The following is a 24,435-nucleotide window of genomic DNA, read 5'->3' on the forward strand; positions in this document are numbered from 1 at the left end:
TCCTGTTTCCACTATTTTGCTGAGAAGATAGCAGGAAAAAAGGTGCCGACTTAAAATTTGGAGCAGAATTATGGTAATATTAGAAGATGAGTTGTTGGTGGGAAATCAGCAACATTTCAAACATTCATTTTTCTCTAACGCGGATGGTATTATTGGGGCAGGATTATCTGGACAGTTAGCAATACCAGCAAAATCACATTACTAGAAAGGAATTCAGCAACATAACTTGAAAGATTCACTTTTTGGCATGAACATGTGGCAATACCGTCAGAATGGAGTTTTGGAGGATCCCGTTTCCACTATTTTGCTGAGAAGATAGCAGAAAGATGTTGCCCACTTCAAATTTGGAGCAGAATTATGGTAATATTAGCAGATGAGTTGTTGGTGGGAAATCAGCAACATTTCAAAAATTCATTTTTCTATATCGCGGGCTGTATTGTTGGGGCAGGATTATCTGGATAGTTAGCAATACAAGCAAAATCGCATTACTAGAAAGGAATTCAGCAACATAACTTGAAAGATTCACTTTTTGGCATGAACATGTGGCAATACCGTCAGAATGGAGTTTTGGAGGATCCCGTTTCCACTATTTTGCTGAGAAGATAGCAGAAAGATGTTGCCCACTTCAAATTTGGAGCAGAATTATGGTAATATTAGCAGATGAGTTGTTGGTGGGAAATCAGCAACATTTCAAAAATTCATTTTTCTATATCGCGGGCTGTATTGTTGGGGCAGGATTATCTGGATAGTTAGCAATACAAGCAAAATCGCATTACTAGAAAGGAATTCAGCAACATAACTTGAAAGATTCACTTTTTGGCATGAACATGTGGCAATACCGGCAGGATGGAGTTTTGGAGGATCCTGTTTCCACTTATTTTGCTGAGAAGACAGCAGGAAGATGTTGCCGACTTAAAATTTGGAGCAGAATTATGGTAATATTAGATGAGTTGTTGCTGGAAAATCAGCAACATTTCAAAAATCATTTTTCTCCAACGCGGGTGGTATTGTTGGGGCAGGATTATCCGGATAGCTGGAAATACAAGCAAAATCATATTACTAGAAAGGAATTCAGCAACATAACTTGAACGATTCACTTTTTGGCGTGAATATGTGGCAATACCAGCAGGATAGAGGTTTGGAGGATCCTGTTCCCACTATTTTGCTGAGAAGACAGCAGGACGGTGTTGCCGACTTAAAATTTGGAGCAGAATTATGGCAATATCAGAAGATGAGTTGTTGCTGGGAAATCAGCAACATTTCAAAAATTCATCTCTCTCTAACGCGGATGGTTTTATTGTGGCAGGATTATCTGGATAGTTAGCAATACAAGCTAAATCACATTAGGTACTAGAAAGGAATTCAGCAACATAACTTGAAAGATTCACTTTTTGGCATGAATATGTGGCAATACCGGCAGGATGGAGTTTAGGAGGATCCTGTTTCCACTATCTTGCTGAGAAAATATTGCCAACTTAAAATTTGGAGCAGTAAGATGAGTTGTTGCTGAGAATTCAGCAACATTTCTCTAACTGTTGCTGATGTGAATTTTGGACGATAGCACTCGGAGGTTATGCTCGAGTGATCTCCTTGGTGCAAACATCGGGCTTGCGCTGAATAACCCCATTAACAGTGCCCTAGGCGAGTTCGACATATAAGCTACGATCCCTAATTGAGGATGGTTTCTTCTATCACCCTTTTACTTTTGCGGTGTACGAGGGGAAATTAAGTTTTACACAATCGCCAATTAGCCTTCCAGTAACTGCGCGTTCTTAGCAAACCGCCCCCGTACCAATACGAACCCGCAGGTCTTTTATTAACGAAGCGTGAGCTCTGCATGCGACCTATCGCAACTAGGAACGTGTTCACTACGTGATAGTGTTTTTCTTTCAATCCGGCGAAACTTTCCCCCTCGACGACGGCGACGACTCACCGCCGCGCGCGTTTCATATAAACAAAACAATCGAAATAACTGGACTGGAAGCAGTTACGTTCGAACTTTTACGCGGTCAAGATGGGTAAAATGGAAGCCGTCGAGTTTTCGCTCAAAGAAAAATCTCTGAACCTGGTGATCAGGCCGTTACCGAAGATCGAGGATCCGAATCAGGTTTTAATTAAAGTCGCCTACGCGGGCGTCTGCGGTACCGATCTGCACATTACTGAGGTAAGTTGATTTTTTTCGATTTCTCCCTCCGTTTTTTTGAATGTCAACAACAATTAAAAACTGCATTTACCGGTATTAATCCTTCCATTGTTTGTAAACAATTTTTTGTAATTAGCGGAGAATTTTTTTTTTAAATTGCGCGTCCTTAATCGCACATTCCAGCTTCAAGGATTGTTTACCGCTCGGTTTTTTTCCACTCGCACATTTCGGTTGCGCCTGCGAAGGTATCGCGCCGTGATTCAATATCGCGACGACGGAATTTTCCACTAGCTCTCCGCCTGCAAGGAAGGGGAAAATCGACCGTAAAGACTCGCGCGTTAAGGGAGAAATCGCGCGCCTACTCGATTTCAAATTAATGCGGAAACTGTAAATTGTTTTCTAATTTTAAATGGCAATCACCGGAAATTGGCCTATTTAGCTGAGGTACAGGGTCACCCGTTATTTTTTTGTGTCGGGCCGTGGGCGGCATTCCGCCAAAGTCGGGTGGAAAAAAACCGATTCGAAAATAGTTCGATAGGCGAAAGTAAACACATCATTCATCGCACTTATCAACATTTATTAAGTTGTTTACCGCAAGTGACCAACTATCACAACAACGTTAGTTATTGCTGTCTTGCGATACGGAATTCCAAATTAACGCCTAAGCGTTTTCTTAATTTGACCGCAAAATAACAAATTTTCATTAATGACTGACGTAACGTCGTCGGTCTGCACCAAACAGCGACGCCCTACTTTTACGTTTCCCTTAAATTTGCAATTACGCATTCTCTAGAACGCAATTTGAGGTGCACGTAGTCACGGTTAGGTCATTTAAAGGTGTGTAATTGCAATTACGCTTCTGGGAAATAAGAATTTTTCCTGCTTCGCGTAAACACAAAATCATAGGTCAGGGATTCGGATTCACGTAAATGAAGTGCGCTTGAGATAATAGGGTCACATCAATATGTCTCTTTTATTTGGCGATATTCGAAAAAATACTCAAATATAATTTTGTATATGCGACGTCACGATTGGCATATTGAAATGGTCGGTATTACTTCCGGATAAACCGGAAACCGATGCAACTTTTGTTTTTCAAATGCAATGCGTATGTTTTTAGCGCATTTTTTAAGAATTAAGAACAAGTAGAAATTGTGCACAACCCTTAATTGTGCAGGTGCGCATTCTTTTTAAACACCCCTACGAAATTTCTTCCATAAATAAGAAAGTTGGCAGTGCGCATGCGCAAAACAAAATTTTGAAAATGGCGCATGGTTATATTTCTTCCAAACGTCCCAATCGCCCTTTGTATTGTAGGTACTTTCCTTTGACAATTCACTCTTAAGATATAAGGAATTATAACCAATCACGACAAGGGATCGAGGAGGAAGACTATGGTTAGTATAAATTAATTCCTATCCTTGAGACCTTTCATTAGAGTACCATGGAGGATAAAACTGGTCCCCCCCCCCCTCCACTCCGTACTTTGATAAGAGGACAGAAAGAAGGGCAGTAGAAAACTGTTCCTTTCGTTAAAACCTTTAATTAGAATATAATGAAAGATCAAATTAATTTGTAACCCCCCCTCTGGCCCCGTCGCTCACTGATCTCGAAAAAAAGTCGCACGGGAACGTTATAGTTTGTACAAACCAATTTATTTTGATGAGACCTTTCATTAGAATACCATGAAGGGTAGAACATGTGTTAACCCCCCTCCCCCACTTCTACCGTTTCGAACTACTTCTAGGGGAATGGTCCTAATGTCCTAGAATTTTTTGCAGTAGGTAGCCTATACCTTTAAGGTGTGCCAGATGGCCATCTAATTTCGCTGTCTAAAAGGGGCCCCCCCCCCCACGAATTATTTCCTTAGATGCTGTGTTTGAAAGTAAAACTTTTACATACGACAACAAATTGGTCTCAGATTGTGCATACGCATGAGTGGTGGCAAGTTAAATTGGGGGGGGGGGGGGCACATGCTCCACCCTTCATGGTATTCTAACGAAAGGCCTCATCGAAATAAATGGGGGGGGGGTACAAATTAATTTTATCTCTCATTGTATTATAATTAAAGGGCTCAACGAAAGGAACCGTTTTCTACAAACTACTGCCCTTCTTTCTGTACTCTTATCAAAGTACGGGGAGAGGGGGGGGGGGGGAACTAGTTTTATCCTTCATGGTATTCTAATGAAAGGTTTCAACGAAAGGAATTAATTTCTACCAACCATAGCCCTCCTCCTCGACCTCTTATCGTGATCGGGTATATTTCCTTATACCTGAAGAACGGATTGTCGGAAGACGGTACTCACAAAGGGCGATTCAGACTCCTGCAAGGAATATATCCATTGGTGATGATTAAACAAAAGCTATTTCTGTTAAAAAAAATGCGGTTTATCTGCAGAAGAGTTGTGCACAATTTACACGTGTTTTAGGATCTTTGACGAGAGCAATCAGTATGCATATGATTGATTTACAAAAAAATGACTCCACAGTTAGAAAACTTATGAAATGCATACCGTGTGCTGTCAGGATGCGCAGTGTCTCCTGTTACACGGGGGGCGATCGTATCGAGGAAAAATAAGTCTTCAAAACGGAACATTGAACAAAATTGATGTAGGTCTACAGACACCCCGCATCACGACAGCACACGGCATGCTTTTCATAAGTTTTTTACTCGGTTTTTTAAGAATTAATCAAAATGTGCTATTGTTTGCGTTTTGGTCGCCCGTCCGTCCGTCCGGACCCACTTCTGTGCCAGACGGGCATCAAATTTCACTGTCTAAAAGGCCCCCCCCCCCCCACGAATTATTTCTTAAGATGCTGTTTTGTTTTTGAAAGTAAAACATGCATAACTTTCACATACGACCTCAGATTTTTCATACGCATGCCTTTAGTGGTGTGGAACTAGTTTTATCCTTCATGGTACTCTAATGAAAGGTCTCAACGAAAGGAATTAATTTCTACCAACCATAGCCCGCCTCCTCGACCTATTATCGTGATCGGGTGTATTCCCTTATACCTCAAGAACGGATTGTCGGAAGAGGGTACTCACAAAGGGCGATTGAGACGTCTGCAATAAATATATCCATTGGTGATATCAAAACAAAAGCTATTTCGGTTAAAAAAATGCGCTTTATCTGCACAAGAGTTGTGTACAATTTATACTTGTTTTATTTATTTCGGAATATTACAATTTCCAGATTTACGAAATTTTCACAAAGCACAAATTTCTAAACCGGGAAAGTTTAGAAATTTGTCATATTTTGTAATGGTTGATATTTTGGAACTTGTCGCTGGGATTTTGTAGCCTTTGACGAAAAGTAATCGAATCTTTGTCCTCAAAATTTTTGCACTTTTTTTATTTCGCTTATAACTCGAAAAGTACTTTTCCTACAGAAAATTTTACTCTCTTCTTTTCTAAAGAGCATTTAATTCTGCGTCGAATCATTGAAATAAGTTTAGCCGTTCGGCCGCAATCGCCCGTCAAAGATGGGCGATTTTTACAAACTTAGCTCAAAAGTTGACAACCCTCAAATTCTAACGCCTGAGTAGGTCGAAAAGGACTGCACCCATTGAAAAATATCATAGGACCAAACTTGTAGATACTGTAATTGTGAATCAGATGCTTTTTGAAATTTGCAATTCTCCCACTCCAGTGCTGAGATATGAATTTTAAACCGAAAGAGTCTTTAGCGCCAAATTTCCGCTAAGGGTTGTCAACTTTTGAGCTAAGTTTATAAAAATCGCCCATCTTTGATGGGTGATTGCGGCTGAACGGCTAAACTTATTTTAATGTTTCAAACGCCATTCGACTCATAATTTAATGCTCTTTAGAAAAGAAAAGAGTAGACTTTTCTGTAGGATGAGTACTTTTCGAGTTATAAGCGAAATGTTAAAAAAAGTGCAAAAATTTTGCGGGTTTTAGGCTCTCAAATTTGACCCACAACCTAGAAACCGTCTCAAACTCATATACCCGTTATTCAGGACCCCTTAAAGGGGTTAAAACGATTTCCAGGTCTCGAGCAATTTTAGGGCTAGACCTAACTAATTTTCCAGGCTAAAAGGAGGACTCAACCTTTTTTTATTACCTCTACCACTATCATGGTAGTCTTTGAGGAAAGGTAAGCGCATCTTTCTATGATGGGGGGGGGGGGGGTACTCCATACTACCCTACACCTCTGGCGCGACGTTCTCCCACAATACCAAGACTCTCGTGATAGTTTAAAAGGACAGATGAATCTTTCTTTCCTGTAAGCACTGGGGGTATCGAATACCCCCCCCCCCCCGTACCCTCAGCAAAGTAGGACTCAACCATTCTTTTTATATTACTCCTACCACTACCATATGGTAACTTTTAAGGGAACGTAATCGAATCTTTATTCATTTATTTATTTGCCTTTTATTTTTTAGTGGGCGGGGTCTCTCTTTCCTGTAAAGAATTCTGTACCCCATCCCCCCCCCCCCTCAACAGCACCCTCAACAAAGGAAGACTCAACCATTTTTTGTATTACCACTACCATGTCTTTGAGGAAAGGTAATCGAATATTTTTATGCTAGGGGGGGGGGGTTATGGTGCTGGGGGGTATCCATACCTCCCAGACCCCCCGGTGCGACATTCTCCCACAAAAGCGCCGAACCTTCAAGACTCTCGTTAGTTTTTGGAAAAAGCGCAGACGAATCTCTTTCCTGTGAAGGATTCTATACTCCTCACACCCCCCTCTCCTCACGAGCACCCTCAACAAAGGAAGACTCAACCATTTTTTGTATTGCCCCTACCACTACCATGTGTTTGAGGAAAGGTAATGGAATCTTTGTTTAGTCCCCAGACCCCCCCCCCCCCCCCGGTGCCACATTCTCCCACTAAAGCGCTGAAGCTTGAAGATTCTCTTGATAGTTTTTGGAAAGGGACAGATGAATATCTTTTCCCTGTAAAGGATCCTATACCCCACTACCAACTCCGATGCTCTTTTTTTGCAAACGAATGTATCAGTGGTAACCCTGGTGGTAACATTAAACGGTGGTGAGGAATAACAGTACATGGGGGTATAGAATACCCCCCAGCAATACCCTGAGTAAAGGAGAACTCACCAATTTGTTTTTGTATTACCTCTTGCCACTAACATGGTATCATTTGAGGAAACGTAATCGAGTGTTTGTATGCTGGGGGGGGGGGGGGGGGAGGTATTGGAATACCCTCCAGGCCTCCCGGTGCGACTTTCTCCCACAAAAATGCCAAGCCTTCAAGACTCTCGTGATAGTTTTTGAAAAAAGAGAAGACGAATCTCTTTCCTGGAAAGGATCCCCCCCCCCCCCCCCCCGTATCTTCAGTAAAGGAAGACTCAACCATTGTTTTGTATTTACCCCTACCATTACCATGAGAGCCTTTGACGAAAGCTGGGGGTATTCGATACCACAAAGGGAGGGGGGGCCAGTATACAAAGATTCGAGAGAAGGAATGTCTCCCCGCTGCGAAATTATTTTGCCTTGGGCGAGCCGGTCGTCTGTTTCTTCATCTACTTCGCCTTCTTCAGTTTGGGAGCCTTTGAGGCCTTTTTTGGCCTTCGAGGGAGACATCGGGCTTCGCCGAACCGCGCCGGAAGACGGGGAGGCTGCGTATGTCGCCAGCTCGAAGGATCCCGCCGCGCCTTTGCCTAGATTTGGAACCGTTCCCGTGCGGGTGTGCGGCGACTTTAAACTTTCGTGTTGTCTCAACGAAACGAGATCGAAGAAAAGCGCCGTGACTGTTCGGGGGGGGGGGGGGGTGTTTGGCATTATTTGATAGTAAATCTGTAATTGGTTTCTTTTAATTGCAGGCGACATTTCCGTGCGCCAAAGATGGACCGTTCATTTTGGGTCACGAACTTTCCGGCGTCGTCAGCGAGGTGGGCACCGCCGTGAGGTCAATTCGTCCAGGAGACCACGTAGTGGTGGACCCCAACGTGTAAGTAACTCGCAAACTTAACGTCACGTTGCGAACCACTTTAATTGCAGCGGATGCGGAGAGTGTAACTTTTGCCACTCGGGCGAGAAGCACTACTGCAACCGAGGCGGTATCACCAGCTACATCGGCATCTTCAAGGACGGCGCTTGGGCGCAGTACGTAGTCCTTGTAAAGGAGCAAGTCCACGTGCTCCCAGAAAACATCAGTCTGGAGCAAGGTACCAGTCTTTTTCTCCTCGCCTCGTCCTAACTCCTTTTTCCCGCGCAGGTGTTCTAGCCGAGCCGATTTCGTGTCTGGCGCATTCCTGGGACCGTATCTCCCCTATTACCGTTGGCCAAAAAATTTTGGTGCTCGGCGCGGGGATAATCGGCAACTTGTGGGCGTCCATATTGCATTTGCAAGGCCATAAAAGGGTAACGGTTTCGGAACCGATCGTGCAGCGCCTCAAGCTTCAGGAGAATTTGGAAACGGGCTTCGACGGAATCACACCTGACGAGCTGAGAGAGAGACATGAGAATAATGACGACTACTTATTCGACGTCATTATCGACTGCAGCGGACACGCGCCGGCAATCGAGCACGCCTTCTCCCTACTGAACAAAGGCGGAAAGTTGTGCCTCTTCGGCTGCGCCGCCCCTCATTCCATGATTAGGTGAGTCGCGCTTAGCGCCCACGCTTCCCCATTAATCCGCCTCGTTTTGCAGCATTTCACCTCTACAGTTGGCGATGAAAGAGATACAGATTATCGGCTTGTTTTTGAACATGTTCAGTTTTCCGAAGACCCTGGGATTAATGGAGTCGATGTGCGAGAGGTATCTGAGCTACGAAAAGTTGGGGGTGAAGACGTTCGCGTTGAAGGACTACGAGGACGCGCTCGAGGAACTCAGGAAGGGCAGTATTTCGAAGGCGGTGTTTAAATTTTAGGTTTCTAACTCTCAGATAAATTTAGCAATCGACTGTCTTTCACTACATTATGTATTAATTTCTAGCATCTATTTATACGTAGTTAGGCTTAGGGGTAGATTTTTTTAAAGACTTTGTAATAATTATCAGACCTAGTGAGATTGTACTAATGAATAGAATATGAATAAATTTTATTGAGATTCGACCTTATTTAATGGACGTGACTATTCTCACTAAACGCGCACTTGCCCTCTCCATTTCGTCTGGAACTTTAAATTATTAGTATTAGTGGTCACTCTGTAGATGAACACCCTGTACCAAGAAGCTTTTTAAGTTGGGCGTAAATTCATGTTCAATGTCATTCGTCTTCCGACGGATTGCGTAAATTGTGCAATCTTTTGAAAAAGAAGTACGAGATATTCCACTTATCGATTTTTGCTTATTAGACGACCTTTCAGAGGTACCCTAGTATTCGAGACGGGTTCTTAATAAAATTGGCTGTGGGTTATTGACTTCCGGGTGCCTCATGACCGATTAATTGTCTGTCGCCAGTCTGATGGTCGGCGGTAAGACAATGTCTTTCACCTGACCAAAACAGCTAAAGATTTAACCTATTAGCACCATTTTGTAGGCGTGCTAAAAAATTGAAAGAAGGGTAGGGTAGGATACAGACGTTTGCATCAAAAACATAATCTTGTTCTGTTCGTCTGTCTGGCATCCGGAAATTTAACCTTGTTTATTATGCAGCGAGTGAACTAGTCCTAATTCGCAACTATTTTAGAAACTTGCGCACTTGTTCGGGAAATTTGGTGCAGTAGATTTTTGGCTAAAAAGGAAGGTTATACACTGCCTTTTTTTGAGGCCCGAAAAAAAATTGTCTCAGATCGAGCCGAAAAAAAAATATTCTTATAGAATGTGGCCTGTAGAATCCATAATTTCAAACAGTTCCAAGATTGGCTACTAGTTCAAAAGTTACAGCCCTTTGAATTTTTTTTCGAAATTGGTTTCTAGTCTATAACTTTAGATTGAGAAGTCTGATCGAAAAAGTCCGAATTGTTTTGGATTCTACGCACCAAAATTAATAAGAAAAAGTGTTTTCCCGAGAAATTTTGGTGCAGTCGATTTTTGGCTAAAAGGAAGGTTATACACTGCCTTTTTTGGAGACAAGAAAAAAAAATTGTCTCAGATCGAGCCGAAAAAAAATATTCTTATAGAATGTGGCCTGTAGAATCCATAATTTCAAACAGTTCCAAGATTGGTCTACTAGTTCAAACGTTACAGCTCTTTGAATTTTCTTTCGAAATTGGTTTCTAGTCTATAACTTTTGATTGAGAAGTCTGATCGAAAAAGTACGAAATGTTTTGGATTCTACGCACCAAAATTAATAAGAAAAAGTGTTTTCCCGAGAAATTTTGGTGCAGTCGATTTTTGGTAAAAAAGAAAGGTTATACACTGCCTTTTTTTGAGCCCCGAAAAAAAAATTGTCTCAGATCGACCCGGAAAAAAAATTTTCTTATAGAATGTGGCCTGTAGAATCCATAATTTCAAACAGTTCCAAGATTGGGCTACTAGTTCAAAAGTTACAGCCCTTTGAATTTTCTTTCGAAATTGGTTTCTAGTCTATAACTTTTGATTGAGAAGTCTGATCGAAAAAGTACGAATTGTTTTGGATTCTACGCACCAAAATTAATAAGAAAAAGTGTTTTCCCGAGAAATTTTGGTGTAGTCGATTTTTGGTAAAAAAGGAAGGTTATACACTGCCTTTTTTTGAGCCCCGAAAAAAAAATTGTCTCAGATCGACCCGGAAAAAAAATTTTCTTATAGAATGTGGCCTGTAGAATCCATAATTTCAAACAGTTCCAAGATTGGGCTACTAGTTCAAAAGTTACAGCCCTTTGAATTTTTTTTCGAAATTGGTTTCTAGTCTATAACTTTTGATTGAGAAGTCTGATCGAAAAAGTACGAATTGTTTTGGATTCTACGCACCAAAATTAATAAGAAAAAGTGTTTTCCCGAGAAATTTTGGTACAGTCGATTTTTGGCTAAAAAGGAAGGTTATACACTGCCTTTTTTGGAGGCAAGAAAAAGACAATTGTCTCAGATCGATCCGGAAAAAAAATTTTCTCATAGAATGTGGCCTGTAGAATCCATAATGTTAAACAGTTCCAAGATTGGGCTACTAGTTCAAAAGTTACAGCCCTTTGAATTTTCTTTCGAAATTGGTGTTTAGTCCATAACTTTTGATTGAGAAGTCTGATCGAAAAAGTACGAATTGTTTTGGATTCTACGCACCAAAATTAGTAAAAAAGTGTTTTCCCGAGAAATTTTGGTGCAGTCGAGTTTTCGCTAAAAGGAAGGTTATACACTGCCTTTTTTGGAGGCCCGGAAAAAAAATTGTCTCAGATCGAGCCGGAAACAAATTTGCTTATAGAATGTGGCCTGTAGAAACCATAATTTCAAACAGTTCCAAGATTGGGCTACTAGTTCAAAAGTTACAGCCCTTTGAATTTTCTTTCGAAATTGGTTTCTAGTCTATAACTTTTGATTGAGAAGTCTGATCGAAAAAGTACGAATTGTTTTGGATTCTACGCACCAAAATTAATAAGAAAAAGTGTTTTCCCGAGAAATTTTGGTGCAGTCGATTTTTGGCTAAAAGGAAGGTTATACACTGCCTTTTATGGAGGCCCGAAAAAAAAATTGTCTCAGATCGAGCCGGAAACAAATTTGCTTATAGAATGTGGCCTGTAGAAACCATAATTTCAAACAGTTCCAAGATTGGTCTACTAGTTCAAAACTTACAGCTCTTTGAATTTTTTTTCGAAATTGGTTTCTAGTCTATAACTTTTGATTGAGAAGTCTGATCGAAAAAGTACGAATTGTTTTGGATTCTACGCACCAAAATTAATAAGAAAAAGTGTTTTCCCGAGAAATTTTGGTGCAGTCGATTTTTGGTAAAAAAGGAAGGTTATACACTGCCTTTTTTTGAGCCCCGAAAAAAAAATTGTCTCAGATCGACACGGAAAAAAATTTTCTTATAGAATGTGGCCTGTAGAATCCATAATTTCAAACAGTTCCAAGATTAGGCGACTAGTTCAAAAGTTACAGCCCTTTGAATTTTTTTTCGAAATTGGTTTCTAGTCTATAACCTCGGTTTTAACACAAGATTGAAAAACCTGTTGAATATGACGTAGGTTAAGGCAAGTAAATCTGTGATATAAATAGCATGTAAACCCTTACAATAAATGTTATCAGTTAACAATTTTCGAACTGTCGTTGGGCTACACAGCCGGAGGTCGGGCGTTCGAACCTGGGCTGCGGTAAGGATTTTTTTATCTGTGGCAGAGATGGGAATTTCCTTAGATCAGTTTCGAGCATTCTGTCGGCTACTCCGAATTAGGTTTTCCTGGGGCTCCTCTAAAAAGCACTCGATAATTGGGCGTATAATAATAAATAAATTAATAATTCCTGACCGAATTTTATCTGTCTAAGATTTGCTTGGACGATTTGCAACCCTAACGCTACATTATGTGGAATAGGAATTCACATTGTGCCGTAGACGAAGTTGAGTAAAACACCTGTAAATGTCCTATTGGTGAAAAGACAATTCGTGCTTAAGGTTTGGATTTAGAGAATATAGGCAACTGGTGATGCACATGTAATTCAATGGGGCGTGCATTGCCTCTGAACTTCATTCACCATTTCATAAGCAAGGGGTGTATCTGATCGGAAAAATATGTATTAGGTAGATAGATGTACAGAGCATAGTTTCCATACAATATAAACTGATATTTTGTCCATTAATATATGTTTATAAAATCTAGAAAATATGCGTCAAAAGAGTTCATACTTTAGGAATGAATTGCAAAAATTAGGGAGCATTTTAAGCAATACGAGTGTATGGGATCGGTAGCCTGAATACTTATCTATATTTTGGCTATTCATGTGAAGCTCAAAAGTTTTCATAATAAAAGTGGTGAATGAAGTTCTGAAAAATGGACATGTAAACTGGCGAAATGGAAATAAACTACGCAACTGTGACTAATATCGCGGTCAACAGTGTAGCTTCTTTCTCACAGAGGGTGCCACCAAGAGTTTTATGAAATCAATAAAAAAAAATACGATAAAGACATATGAAATAAGCGCTTTTATCTTGCGATGGACTCGTTCTTACTTTTTAACTAGGCTAGTACTGTGTAATGGGGATAATAAAAGACAAAAATTTACGAGCAAAAAAAACTAGCAGGCTATGTAAGTTGCCTATGTTAAATCATTTAGCGATTCTCCTTCAAGGTTGAACAGAGCGTGTAATAGTAGAATTTGCTGACAGCAAAAAAAAGATCGTTCACTGGTATATTTTTATTTTGTCAACTCCTTGCTTCGATATTTATTTGGTTTCCCTTTCCTATTCATTGCAAACGGTGTACCCTCTACCTATCGTTGTATATGAAATAAATAATAGAAATGGGGATAGGTAACATTCCTTTACAACAAATATCAAAATTTTTTTTTAGAACAAAGGGTTGTTGTATATTGTTGTTGATGTCTGGCAAGCGGCGACCTTCTGTGGGTGTTTATTTGTAATACGATTTGTTTGACCGTCTCCCTTATTCTTTATCTTTGCTTATTGCAGATTAAATACCGTAAATTTATAATCCATACCTTGTTGCAAATTAAATTTTTTGAACTGCAATAGTGTCATTGAATAAAGCTCTTTATTCAATGATAGTACCTATTATATATTAGTATTAGTTTAGTGTAATGTGTAATAATTGACCTATACAGGGTGATTCAAATTCGAGGGCCACCATGGGGATCTCGGGAACTGTAAGAGATAGGTAGGTAGGTAGTTTACATTTGACAAAGTTGCGTATTTTTGATGCTTAACAAAATCCAGTTTTGAAACTGAAAAAATTCCGACTACTTTCGGAGAAAAACGAAATTTTGCAAAATCGTTTTTATTTTTTACTGAAGTTATTAAAATAGTTATTTATATAACAAGAGCGCTAGCGTTATATACAATATTTTTTCTACAACTGAACCGATTATTAATTAAAATTGCTGTTTAAGTTCAACTTTGTCACGTGCGCGAAATACTTTTTTTCACTGTTGACGATTTCGCGCACGTTGTCAATAGCAACCTTACTTATTAATTAACCGTTTCAAAATCTAGTACTTCGCGTTTCGAAATCCGTCAGAAAATGACAGGTTTTTTGACAGTTGTAGAAAAAAGATATTTCAAAATAAATGACACATTATTATGACTACTTTTTTCCCTCTACAAGATGGTACTTTTAAATTTTAAGTTTGACGTTTCGTCTCCAGTCAACCATCAACCATCTTTGTTTTTTCTTATGGAAGCAATTTTGAATGTTTGTGTTATTTAATAAAGAATTTTTTTCTGATTTCAAAAATATAAAACATCATCTATTTTTAATACGATTAATTCGTAAAAACGCAAGAAACTACTACGTACGTTACTTAAGACAAAGTTTTGTAGGCAAATTTTACAAACATTAAAAAAACTGATGTGTACATTTTTGAAATCAGAAAAAAATTCTGTATCAAATGACACAAAAAGTAAACATTACTTCCATAAGAAAAAAACAAAGTGGATGATAGTTAACCGGAGACGACATGTCGGATTTGAAATTTTAAATTAGAATCTTGTAGAGGGAAAAAAGTGGCCATAATAATGTGTCATTTATTATTAAATATCTTTGTAAATAACTTCAATAAAAACAAACACGATTTTCAAAATTTTGTTTTTTTCCGGATATCTCCGAAAGTAGGCAGAATTTTCAGTTTCAAAACTGCATTTTGTTAAGCATCAAAATACACAACTGCCAAATTTAAACTACCCACCGTCTACGGATCCTATCTCTTACAGTTCCCGAGATACCCATGGTGGCCCTCGAATTTGAATCAGCCTGTATATTACTAATTTACAAAAGACCATCCCTCGAATGTAAGACATGGGGAACAAATGTATATTTAGGTATAAACGGCTAAAAAATTAAAAAAAAAATCGGTATACCGTATGTCCCCGGATTGACTTTACAAGAAGAAAAACTTTTACTATACTTTTTGACAAAAATGCATTCTCCATAAAAGCTTTTGCTTGTTCTAATTCGAAATTTCACTAGCGTTTCAGAAAAAAATACAAAAAAAAACGAAAATATGGTTGAACTTTTTCCAAGTCCTAAAAGTCAAAACGCGTCTCTACTGTAATAACATTTCGTTAGTTACAGTCTTGCGAGTTGGTCGTTCCCTGTTATTTGAATAGGTACTCGGATCGTCATAAGCATAAGTATAACAAACACACTTCGTAATGACATTGAATAAAAACCTCTTTATTCAATGGTAACAATGAAAAAGAATTGAATTTCCAAAGGTGTTTTCTTAGATGTCCGCTTTTTACCGTTAAGTGAAGGAATCGAGAGTTTTTACTAATATAAGGGCCCTTCCAAACAAAAAGCCCCTGTCGCCACTTGTGAACCAATTTTCCGACCTTAATTTTGAAAGTTCCCCATGCCAATAATTACGCGATTTTTACTTGAAAAGTTACGTTACAAGCGTTCATTATTCTCCTCAAGTTATGTGCGGTAGAGCTAATTATAATTTTGTTAACCTAGCAGTCTGTAAGGAGCCGTGAACGACCTTGCGTTTGTGTTTTGTATCTTCTTGCCGTGTGGTTATGCAATTCAAATTGCATTTTTGTTTAAAGCTCCCTCTGCGTTGTTTGGGGCCCACTTAAAGAGAATATAATGATTTAAATATTTGTATAGAAAACTGCTGTAGTTACGCTACTCATTATTAGGTACCAGCACAGTCTAACGAAAAAAACTTTGTCCTTTACTATGGGTACTTCTCTTTTCAGGCAATCCCAGCCTTAAAAGTGAGACAGGGTTAAGTTAACTACCTGTAAGTTAGTCTATTTGTGATACATGCGGTAGGAGCTTTAATGCAACTTTTCGCTTACAATTGCGCAATATTTAATGCAATTTAATTGGGCACGCGTTTAACAAATGTATATTGAAGCAAAATCTTTGGACGCGTAGGGGATCAGTTCATATCAAATAGTAAAGGAGATGTACTAAAAATTGCTAGTTTGTGCAACGCCATCTTCCAATCGGTTGCAACAATTGCGTCCTTTTCGCGCGAACACTCGACGTACTACCAACTGTTATTCAGCGACAAGAATTTCGTCCAGTCGCATTTTGGCCCACGTCTGAGTGCAACGGTCGCACGGTGCGTTTTTGCTACAATCGAACTAATTAACGCAGGTAAATTTCGATTGCACACGATTTATTAATGAAGCAAATCTTGACCTACATTAATAAATTCAAAGACGACCGTGCGCATGCGTTATTCGGCATTATTGCGTCACAAATATCAATACATGGGACTGGAGTAGCATACACTTTGGTTTAAAGTGTTCGCCCTATTTTTGGTTTTAATTCAAAGACAGACATGTGAGTACTAACTGTAATGTGTCGCTTAGAAGGTGCTTCTTTTAGGAATTGTTTCTTTGTAATTTCGCGTACGTTTACTAAATGGGAATGGAAATTGCACGCATTGTTCAGGGCGCGCTTACACAATTTAGAATTGCTTTTCCTCAGTCTATCCTCCCGTTTCCCAATTCCTTCGGTGAGCCCTTCCGCTTGATTCCGCATTTCGAAAGTAGGCAGACGATTTTTTTTTCCAAAATTGAATATCGTCCGACAACATAAAATCGATTTTTTTTCTTACGCATGCGCTCGTACTGACACCGCAAAAAAATCGCGCTAACTAATGTCTTCTAAGGTCGGCGGGAGATTCTCTGGGACCTTCTGGTGGCGACGATGGAATCGTTGGCGGTCCCAGGACGCCCCAGCAGGTCGCCGCACAGAAGCGCCTCCAACAAACACAGGCGCAGGTCGACGAGGTCGTCGACATCATGAAAACGAACGTAGAAAAGGTACTCGAACGGGACCAGAAATTATCGGAGCTAGACGATAGGGCAGGTAATGTTCGGCACATGTAAGTAGCCCTTTAGCTAACGAGTAAACTATCTATCAGACGCACTGCAACAGGGAGCGTCGCAATTCGAACAGCAGGCGGGAAAGTTGAAACGAAAATTTTGGCTACAAAATCTAAAGGTGAGCGCACAACGTGCGACGCCACTCTCTCTAACCGGCCCTTTTTGTTGTAGATGATGATAATAATGGGCGCGATCGGTCTCGTCATTCTAATTATCATTATCAGTAAGTAACCCCTTCTCACTTCTTTTTTTAGAAATTTTTTTGGCGAAAAGGGCCGCAGCATAAACTCTTTCTTTTCGTAGTGAACTTCATGTAACCATCTGCCATTTACTTAAACTACGAAATCACTTTGGTAATTAATATAAAATATTGGTGTTTTTGTGTAAAATTGGTGTCAAGTGGCTTCTGTCTGTCTTTCTGTATAGAGGTCCCAGATTTTTGAAATTTTTCATCATTTAGTTTAGTGCGTTAATACATCATCCTTATGGCGCCACTAGCCGTAGGATCCGTCCTACGGTTACCTGGCGCGTAGAGGCATGCCGAAAGTGACACGGTGCATGTTTTGCTGTACTGGGACTACATCAGATCGAGGAATGAGCATGAGGAGATGCATGCGCTTAGTGTTTTGCGGTAAGAATAGCTGCGCTCTCATATTGCTTTCAATCGGACAGCCTCCGATGTACATCGAACGTCCATGCAATGTACATCTGATTGACACAAGCCATTTACAAGCAACAGCAAAATACCAATAGCTGCACGTACACTGTACGTCCCTTAAACGTCCACTGAAATTCAGCGGCATTTCTTTTCTGAATCTAGTGGCACAAATTATGAGCCGTTTAGCTAAAGTAGAATTTACCAGCGCGGAACGTGCATTACAAATTAATTAAACAGTTTCTTAGTTATTTAGCAACGATTTAGAATTGGTACTCATTTCTATCTGTGTAATTAGAACAAATTATCTGATCCATAGAATCAGGAATTGCCTATTTCAAAGCATCAATTAAAACTAATTAGACTTTGCGACAATTTCAACTACGGTACGGAATTGAATACCTCATAAGCCCGCATACTTCTTTAAATCAATTTTTATATGACACAATTAGGCATTAATTAGCCACTTTGTCCAAATTAGGCGCTAATTTGTACGTTGTTGAGGCCATATTTTAATTAGGATGGGGAATTACATCATCACTGATTCCTGCATTTCGGTCGAAACTAATTTTTCTATACAAAATTAAGACACACTAATTGGGCGGTAATTACATGTTATTATGGACATATGCTGAGATGCAGAGTAGATATCGCACACGCTTGTTTAAGTTAATTTTCGTGGGCATTAATTTATCTTAATTAGGCGGCAATTTCAATTTCAACTGGGAACGGAATTGACGATTTTACTAATTACTTGCTACTAACGACTCAGGCGAAACCTCATGAGAGCGCATACGTGTTCGGGTGCAACAATTAGGCATTAATTAGGTTCTTTATCCTAATTAGCGGCGAATGGGATACTCAAAAACCTAATTGACGACTTCAATTACACAAACACGCATTAATTTACTATCTTAAGGATGGTAATTAGGCACATATTATGCACTGCCTATTAATTACGCGGTAGTTAAGTATGTGTAATTACTGCGATTGTGCCTACAATAACAGTTAACAGCTAATCGCTACTGAAGACATCATGTGGATGCATCCCTATTTAAAGTAACTTTATTGCGGAACACTGGGGCATTAATTAGACTCTCCATCCCAATTATTAAAGAATATTTCAACTGCTCCATACTAATTAATCCGTAATTGAAGCAATTTTTGCGTTGTGAAACTGCGCCTTACTTTACCGGCAAGCATACCTGGTTTAATTTAAATTTTGTGTTTAGAATTTAGACTCCTATCATTAATTAATTATGCGCTATTGAAGTCACTCTTTAATTATGATGCGTTCAGCGTTGTCTACTTCACGAAGAAACGTATCAAATTTTAATTAATTTTCTCATTTAATAATTAGGCTCTAATTTTGTAATTTTTCAATTTTCAATTATGACTAGGTAATAATTCTGCGTTATTAAACCAAATTTGAGATAAGATAATAGTCACTTTAAAAACTACAGGCACTAGCTTCGTACATTAATTTTCTTGTGAAAAAGTTAGGCCCCATTAGTTACTAATTTAGGCGGTAATTATACGAAGGCAATACTTCCAACTTTAATAGCAAGTTTGCTATTTAAAACCCTCGTGACACACTAAATTTCGATAAGTGCTCGTTTATAACTACGGAGTATTTAGATTGGGACATTAATTACGTGGTAATTATGTGCACTTAAGTCCATATTACTTTGAACCGTACACTAAATCATTTGGGTATCTCGGAATTGGTTATTTTAAAGCACGATTAATGCACACAATTCGTCGACATTAATTTTTCTAACCACTAATTAGACCTTGCACACTAATTGGGCGGTAATTACTTGTTATTAAGGAAATCTGTTGTCTACATATTAGGCGCGAATTAGATATATAAAAAATTGGCGATTTGAATTTTACAAGCACGCATACGAGTATATTTACATTAATTAACATTCTTGTATAGTAACATTGAATAAGTACTTATTCAATGATAATAATTAGACACCAATTATATACTGCAAATTAATTAAGCGGCAGATTTAATATACTTAATAATTACTTAAACGCTCCCGAAGCTATTTTTCAACTATGTTTCGAAATTGGGACATTATTTAGATTTCTTTTACTAATTAATTATGTGTTATTGAAGTCACTCTTTAATTACAATGCGTAATGACTGCCTAAAACGATGCCCTAATGCGCCTTATTTCAGGAACTGACTATTTTAAAAATTCGACAAACGCATCGAATTTAAATTAATTTTTCCATGTGACAATTAGGTTCTAAGTCTGTAAGTCTTGTACAAGAAATACTAATTAGGATTTGGTAGTAATTATGTGGTATTAAACCAAATTTGAGATAAGAATGGAGCCACTTTAAGAACTTCAAGCAGTTCTACCTTTTGGTATTAATTTTCTTGTGTAAGAATTAGGACCTAATTAAACTTCGCGTAACTAATTAGGCGGTAATTATGCGCTATCATAGAGTAAATAATATATTACTCTATGGCGCTATGAAAGCAATCCTTCAACTATAATGGCAAGTTTGCTATTTCAAACCCTCGGTACATTCATTAACAACTACGGAGTATTTAGATTGGGGCACTAATTAGGCGGTAATTATGTGCACTTCAGTCCATATTACATTGATCCGTAAACTAAATGATTTGGGTTTCCCAATAATGCGACGCTGGGACATATTTTTCGAGAATAAAATAAACGGTCAGCGGATGCACATTACATTAAACGATGATTCGAAATTAATACTCTAATTAAATAGTTAATCGGCATTTCCAAGATAGTAATATGACAATTTTTTATAATTGAATGTTTGTGAAGTAGTTTAGCAACGATTCGGAATTGGATATTGCAAATTCTATAATTACACATTGTGTAACTAGATCGAATTATGTGATAATTAAGGTCAATTACTTGCCATAGGATACGATATTAATTAGTTTAAAACATGATTGATACACATATTTCCGTCGAAACTAATTTTTGTGTTTAACAACTAAGCACTAATTAGACCTTGCATACTAATTGGGCGGTAATTAGGAAGTATGTTGATTACGGTACAGATTCGATCACTTTAATAACGCAGCCTACTTGTTTAAATTAATTTTGGTATGGACTAATTATGTTTTTTATCTTAATTAGGTGCGAATTACACATTTAAAAACCTAATTGGCGATTTGAATTTGACAAGCACGCATATATCTACATTAATTAAAATTCTTGTATGTAATTAGACACAAATTATATACTGCATACTAATTAAGCGGTAGATTCATATATTTAATTACTGGCTCACTAATTACTTTTGTGTTTAAAATTCGGACATTAATTACACTCCTTTTACTAATTAATTATGTGGTAATTATGTGCATTGAAGTAGGTATATATTTCCATTGACCCTTAAATTTGAGTTTCCAAGGTACTTTGTGGGATAATGCAGAAACACTTTTTTTCGCGATAATTATGCGTTTTTAGAATGATGATGATTTGTGCAATTTCTGCGCATTGTTTCATTCGCATTTCGTGCCACTAGAATTATGTGCTACTCATTGACGGGTTTTTGACTACTCGAAATAACTTCCAGGCCCTACGATATTGTTTCTCTTTTCGTGACCGTGGAATACCACTGACTCAGCAATTCACACGCTACTTAGCATGCTTGATAACGACGGATGAGCCCTTGCAAGATAATTACTTAATTCTAACTCATTCCGTCATCTCCCACGACTTCTCGGCGCCTCAAGCTTTCACACGCATTTCAACAGCCAGGACTGTATTCCACTGTATTTAAGTAAAAAAAATCAAATAAAATCATCAGCGGGCTCCCGTCTGGTTAATGCAATATATGAGAGAGCGGTTAAAAGCTATAAGGATAACGTATTTTGATATGATATGAATGGCTAACTAAAGCTTGGATGATTGACAAAATGGCTGAAACGCACCCATAGCTTAAAAGGCGTATGTAATTAGGTAATGAATGCATGGTTCGTAGCTACGCATGCGTCTACAACACATTTCTGATCATCATACATCTCATTACATAATATATTAACATACATCCGAAAGACAGACAGAACAATACTTCACAAACAAAAACAAACAGCTATAATAACCCATTAAAAGAAAATGGTTGCCTGTATTAAGAAACCTTTATGCATCTCTAACCGAAGTCAAATAAGAATAAAGCCAGGTTTAAGCAGCTCAAAAATGTTTTATTCTAATTTGAACTGTAGTTTCCCCATAAGCGCATACGGAAAGGCTATGATTGGACGGGTTCCGTACGTGCTTATGTATCAACCTCCCCCACGCGTAGGTACCGAAAGTGCGACGCACGTTGTGAGTAATTATTTTTTAGTGAAATTTATGCCCGAAAGTACACCTCAACCTCAAGTTCAACAATACAACCCAGCGCTGATCCAGCCAGGAGCCGGACCTGCCGCACCGCAGCCAGGTCAGGTTGCGAACACCCCAGCGCCGCCAGCGGCAAGCGGTTAACTTCAACCAACACTTTAAGTTTTAACAAATTCTTTTTTATAGGAATTCAACCCTTAAGGTCGTTTCGTTCAAGGGCCACTAACACAAGCTTTAAATTGGCGGTCTTGTACAGGTTCTTGTCACTCCAAAAGGTGAAGGACAATAACGATCGACACCAATAACTCTTAAATAAATAAAAGAGTGGCGCCAACGAAGCGACCTTAAAATTTCATTATTTCAAAACAAAATGACTTCTGGGCTATAATGTATGCGTAGATAAATGTTATCTGTAAATTTCCGCTTTGAATATCCGTAATACGCGTCGCATACACATAATACCTATTCTGACCTTATCTGTATGCGAGTATTGCACACAACTGTATATCTTATATAAATGTTAATAAAACAATTGCGTGAATGCGCAGCGTGGGTGATCGCATCAAGGCTTCGAACACCAAGATCACCCCCTGCGCGCAAACAATTACGGTATCGAAATGAGTAGGTTTCTAATTTCTTCTATTTGACGTAGAATAGCATTATAAGCAAAATGGAGGATTATGCACGATCAGTATGCGAAGACAGTGTGAGTATAGAAAAATCTTTGAATTTTTAGATGTTAACAAAAAAAAACAATTTACTGTACATGTAGCTAATTTAGCTAATGTGTGTATATGAAAACCATCATTATCAATTATTTAAACGATAATTTATCAACTTTGCTACTGTATAAAAGAAATTTTAGTGGTTGTATCATGTAAAATATGTACTTATCATTTATTTAATATTAATAAATAATCTGATTGCACTTTTTGTTCATATTGTGGTGCTCTATTTGTTGTTACTCTAATCGTTCTCCTTATTTAAAGGTTACGTTTAGTCGCCTGGTTCATTGCTATCCCTTTAGCCTTATTATATCCCTTTAGCCTTATTACTACCATTTAGCCTTATTATTACCCTTTAGCCTTATCATTACTCTTTAGCCTTATTATTACCCTTTAGCCTTATTATTACCCTTTAGCCTTATTATTACCCTTTAGCCTTATTATTACCCTTTAGCCTTATTATATCCCATTAGCCTTATAATTACCCTTTAGCCTTATTATATCCCTTTAGCCTTACTAATCACATTATTTTAAGGTTTAAGAATACGCAGGTGACACAATTTGTACATATAACAAGATTTCCATCAATCACGTTGCCGAACGCGGAATTAATTTGAACTAGTCTTCAAGTCGGTTAATGAAGTTACTTCTCTGCAAGGCATCGGCTTTTGCAGCTTGGTCGCTCTTTTCAATCCTTCAAACCATTGAGTCTGCAATTCTTCATTATCTTCAAAATCGTTCGACTCCCTCGATCGAGCAGAGAAAACTAGAGGTTGAAAAGGACTGAAGGATAGTAGTTGAGTAAGTGAGGGAAGCAGCAAACGAACATGGTATTAACAGAGTTGGGTACCCAATAAAGTGGTGATTAACAAAGCATAGAATGCGAGTAATGTCGTAGATAGGTAGCGTGAGAGGAAAAATGGAGTTTTGGAAGAATATAGTAAGGAAGAAACACAGAAAAACTGGGAGACTTTTAAAGGAACAAGGGCGAACAAAGATAGAGACGCGAAGGTTTTTTCAATAAATTTGCTGTTATCCTGAACGATTTTCCCAAAAAAATTGTATTGGGAGAACATAATTTCCTCCTTTGAGGTAGATTAAGATTTTGTTTTTTGGTAATATAGCAAAGGTTTGTAACTGAATGCAAGATTTTGCTTTTTTTTAGTTTACAAACCTCTGGATGCTAAATAAAATTTAATCCACACAAAAGAATGGTATCAATGAACTTAGAATTCCACTTAACAATTAAATCGCTTATCATTCATAAAAATATACAAATCTGTTCACGGAATAAACTTCTTCAGGAATGTTAAACTGACTGACCTTTGGAAAGGTATCATCAATTCGGAAAATTGGGTGGTAGCAACTTTTGTATCCCTCGGTAAATTTGACTACTCGTTGAATGTGAATTTATAAAGATTGTTAACGACTCGAATCCGGAACAAACATGGTCTTCAGGTTTTCCGAAATTTTGTTTACTCGCTGGAATAATGTACTATTGTTTCTAGTCTAGAACTTTTGATTGAGAAGTTTGATCGGAAAAGTACGAATTGTTTTGGATTCTACGCACCAAAATTAATAAGAAAAAGTGTTTTCCCGAGAAATTTTGGTGCAGTCGATTTTTGGTAAAAAAGGAAGGTTATAACACTGCCTTTTTTTTGGTCCGAAAAAAAAATTGTCTCAGATCGACCCGCAAAAAAATTTT

At 38.3% G+C, this 24,435-nt stretch overlaps 2 protein-coding genes across 3 annotated transcripts; both read left to right on the plus strand.

The window, feature by feature from the left end:
- The first annotated feature begins 1,950 nt into the window (after positions 1-1,950).
- Positions 1,951-9,194, plus strand: LOC116161257 (probable D-xylulose reductase A). Its single transcript, XM_031474553.1, has 5 exons — positions 1,951-2,164; positions 7,954-8,081; positions 8,132-8,298; positions 8,349-8,733; positions 8,786-9,194. The coding sequence occupies exons 1-5, from the start codon at positions 2,015-2,017 to the stop codon at positions 9,003-9,005; spliced, it is 1,050 nt and encodes a 349-aa protein (XP_031330413.1). The 5' UTR covers positions 1,951-2,014; the 3' UTR covers positions 9,006-9,194.
- Positions 9,195-16,170: 6,976 nt separating this feature from the next.
- LOC116162043 (vesicle-associated membrane protein 2) lies at positions 16,171-22,758 on the plus strand. Of its 2 annotated transcripts, XM_031475565.1 has the most exons (6): positions 16,171-16,456; positions 16,788-16,987; positions 17,043-17,122; positions 17,176-17,227; positions 17,308-17,357; positions 22,010-22,144. In XM_031475565.1, coding segments are annotated over exons 1-5 (348 nt in total). In that variant the 5' UTR covers positions 16,171-16,454; the 3' UTR covers positions 17,322-17,357; positions 22,010-22,144. The 2 variants fall into 2 exon arrangements, with proteins under 2 accessions (XP_031331425.1, XP_031331424.1); XM_031475564.1 differs by lacking the exon at positions 17,308-17,357 and having other exon boundaries at positions 16,173-16,456; positions 22,010-22,758.
- The last annotated feature ends 1,677 nt before the right edge of the window (positions 22,759-24,435 follow it).

Source organism: Photinus pyralis, unplaced genomic scaffold, assembly GCF_008802855.1.
Source record: "Photinus pyralis isolate 1611_PpyrPB1 unplaced genomic scaffold, Ppyr1.3 Ppyr1.4_LG10, whole genome shotgun sequence".
In the NCBI taxonomy this organism is placed as follows: domain Eukaryota; kingdom Metazoa; phylum Arthropoda; class Insecta; order Coleoptera; family Lampyridae; genus Photinus; species Photinus pyralis.

Bases quoted from the DNA above. Each gene is read 5' to 3' on its own strand.
- LOC116161257 (XM_031474553.1), top strand. From the start codon at position 2,015: ATGGGTAAAATGGAAGCCGTCGAGTTTTCGCTCAAAGAAAAATCTCTG. The intron at 8,299-8,348 runs GTACCAGTCTTT...TTTCCCGCGCAG, and splicing joins AAACATCAGTCTGGAGCAAG to GTGTTCTAGCCGAGCCGATT. The intron at 8,734-8,785 runs GTGAGTCGCGCT...CTCGTTTTGCAG, and splicing joins GCCCCTCATTCCATGATTAG to CATTTCACCTCTACAGTTGG.
- LOC116162043 (XM_031475564.1), top strand. The intron at 16,988-17,042 runs GTAATGTTCGGC...ACTATCTATCAG, and splicing joins GGAGCTAGACGATAGGGCAG to ACGCACTGCAACAGGGAGCG. The intron at 17,123-17,175 runs GTGAGCGCACAA...TTTTTGTTGTAG, and splicing joins TTTGGCTACAAAATCTAAAG to ATGATGATAATAATGGGCGC.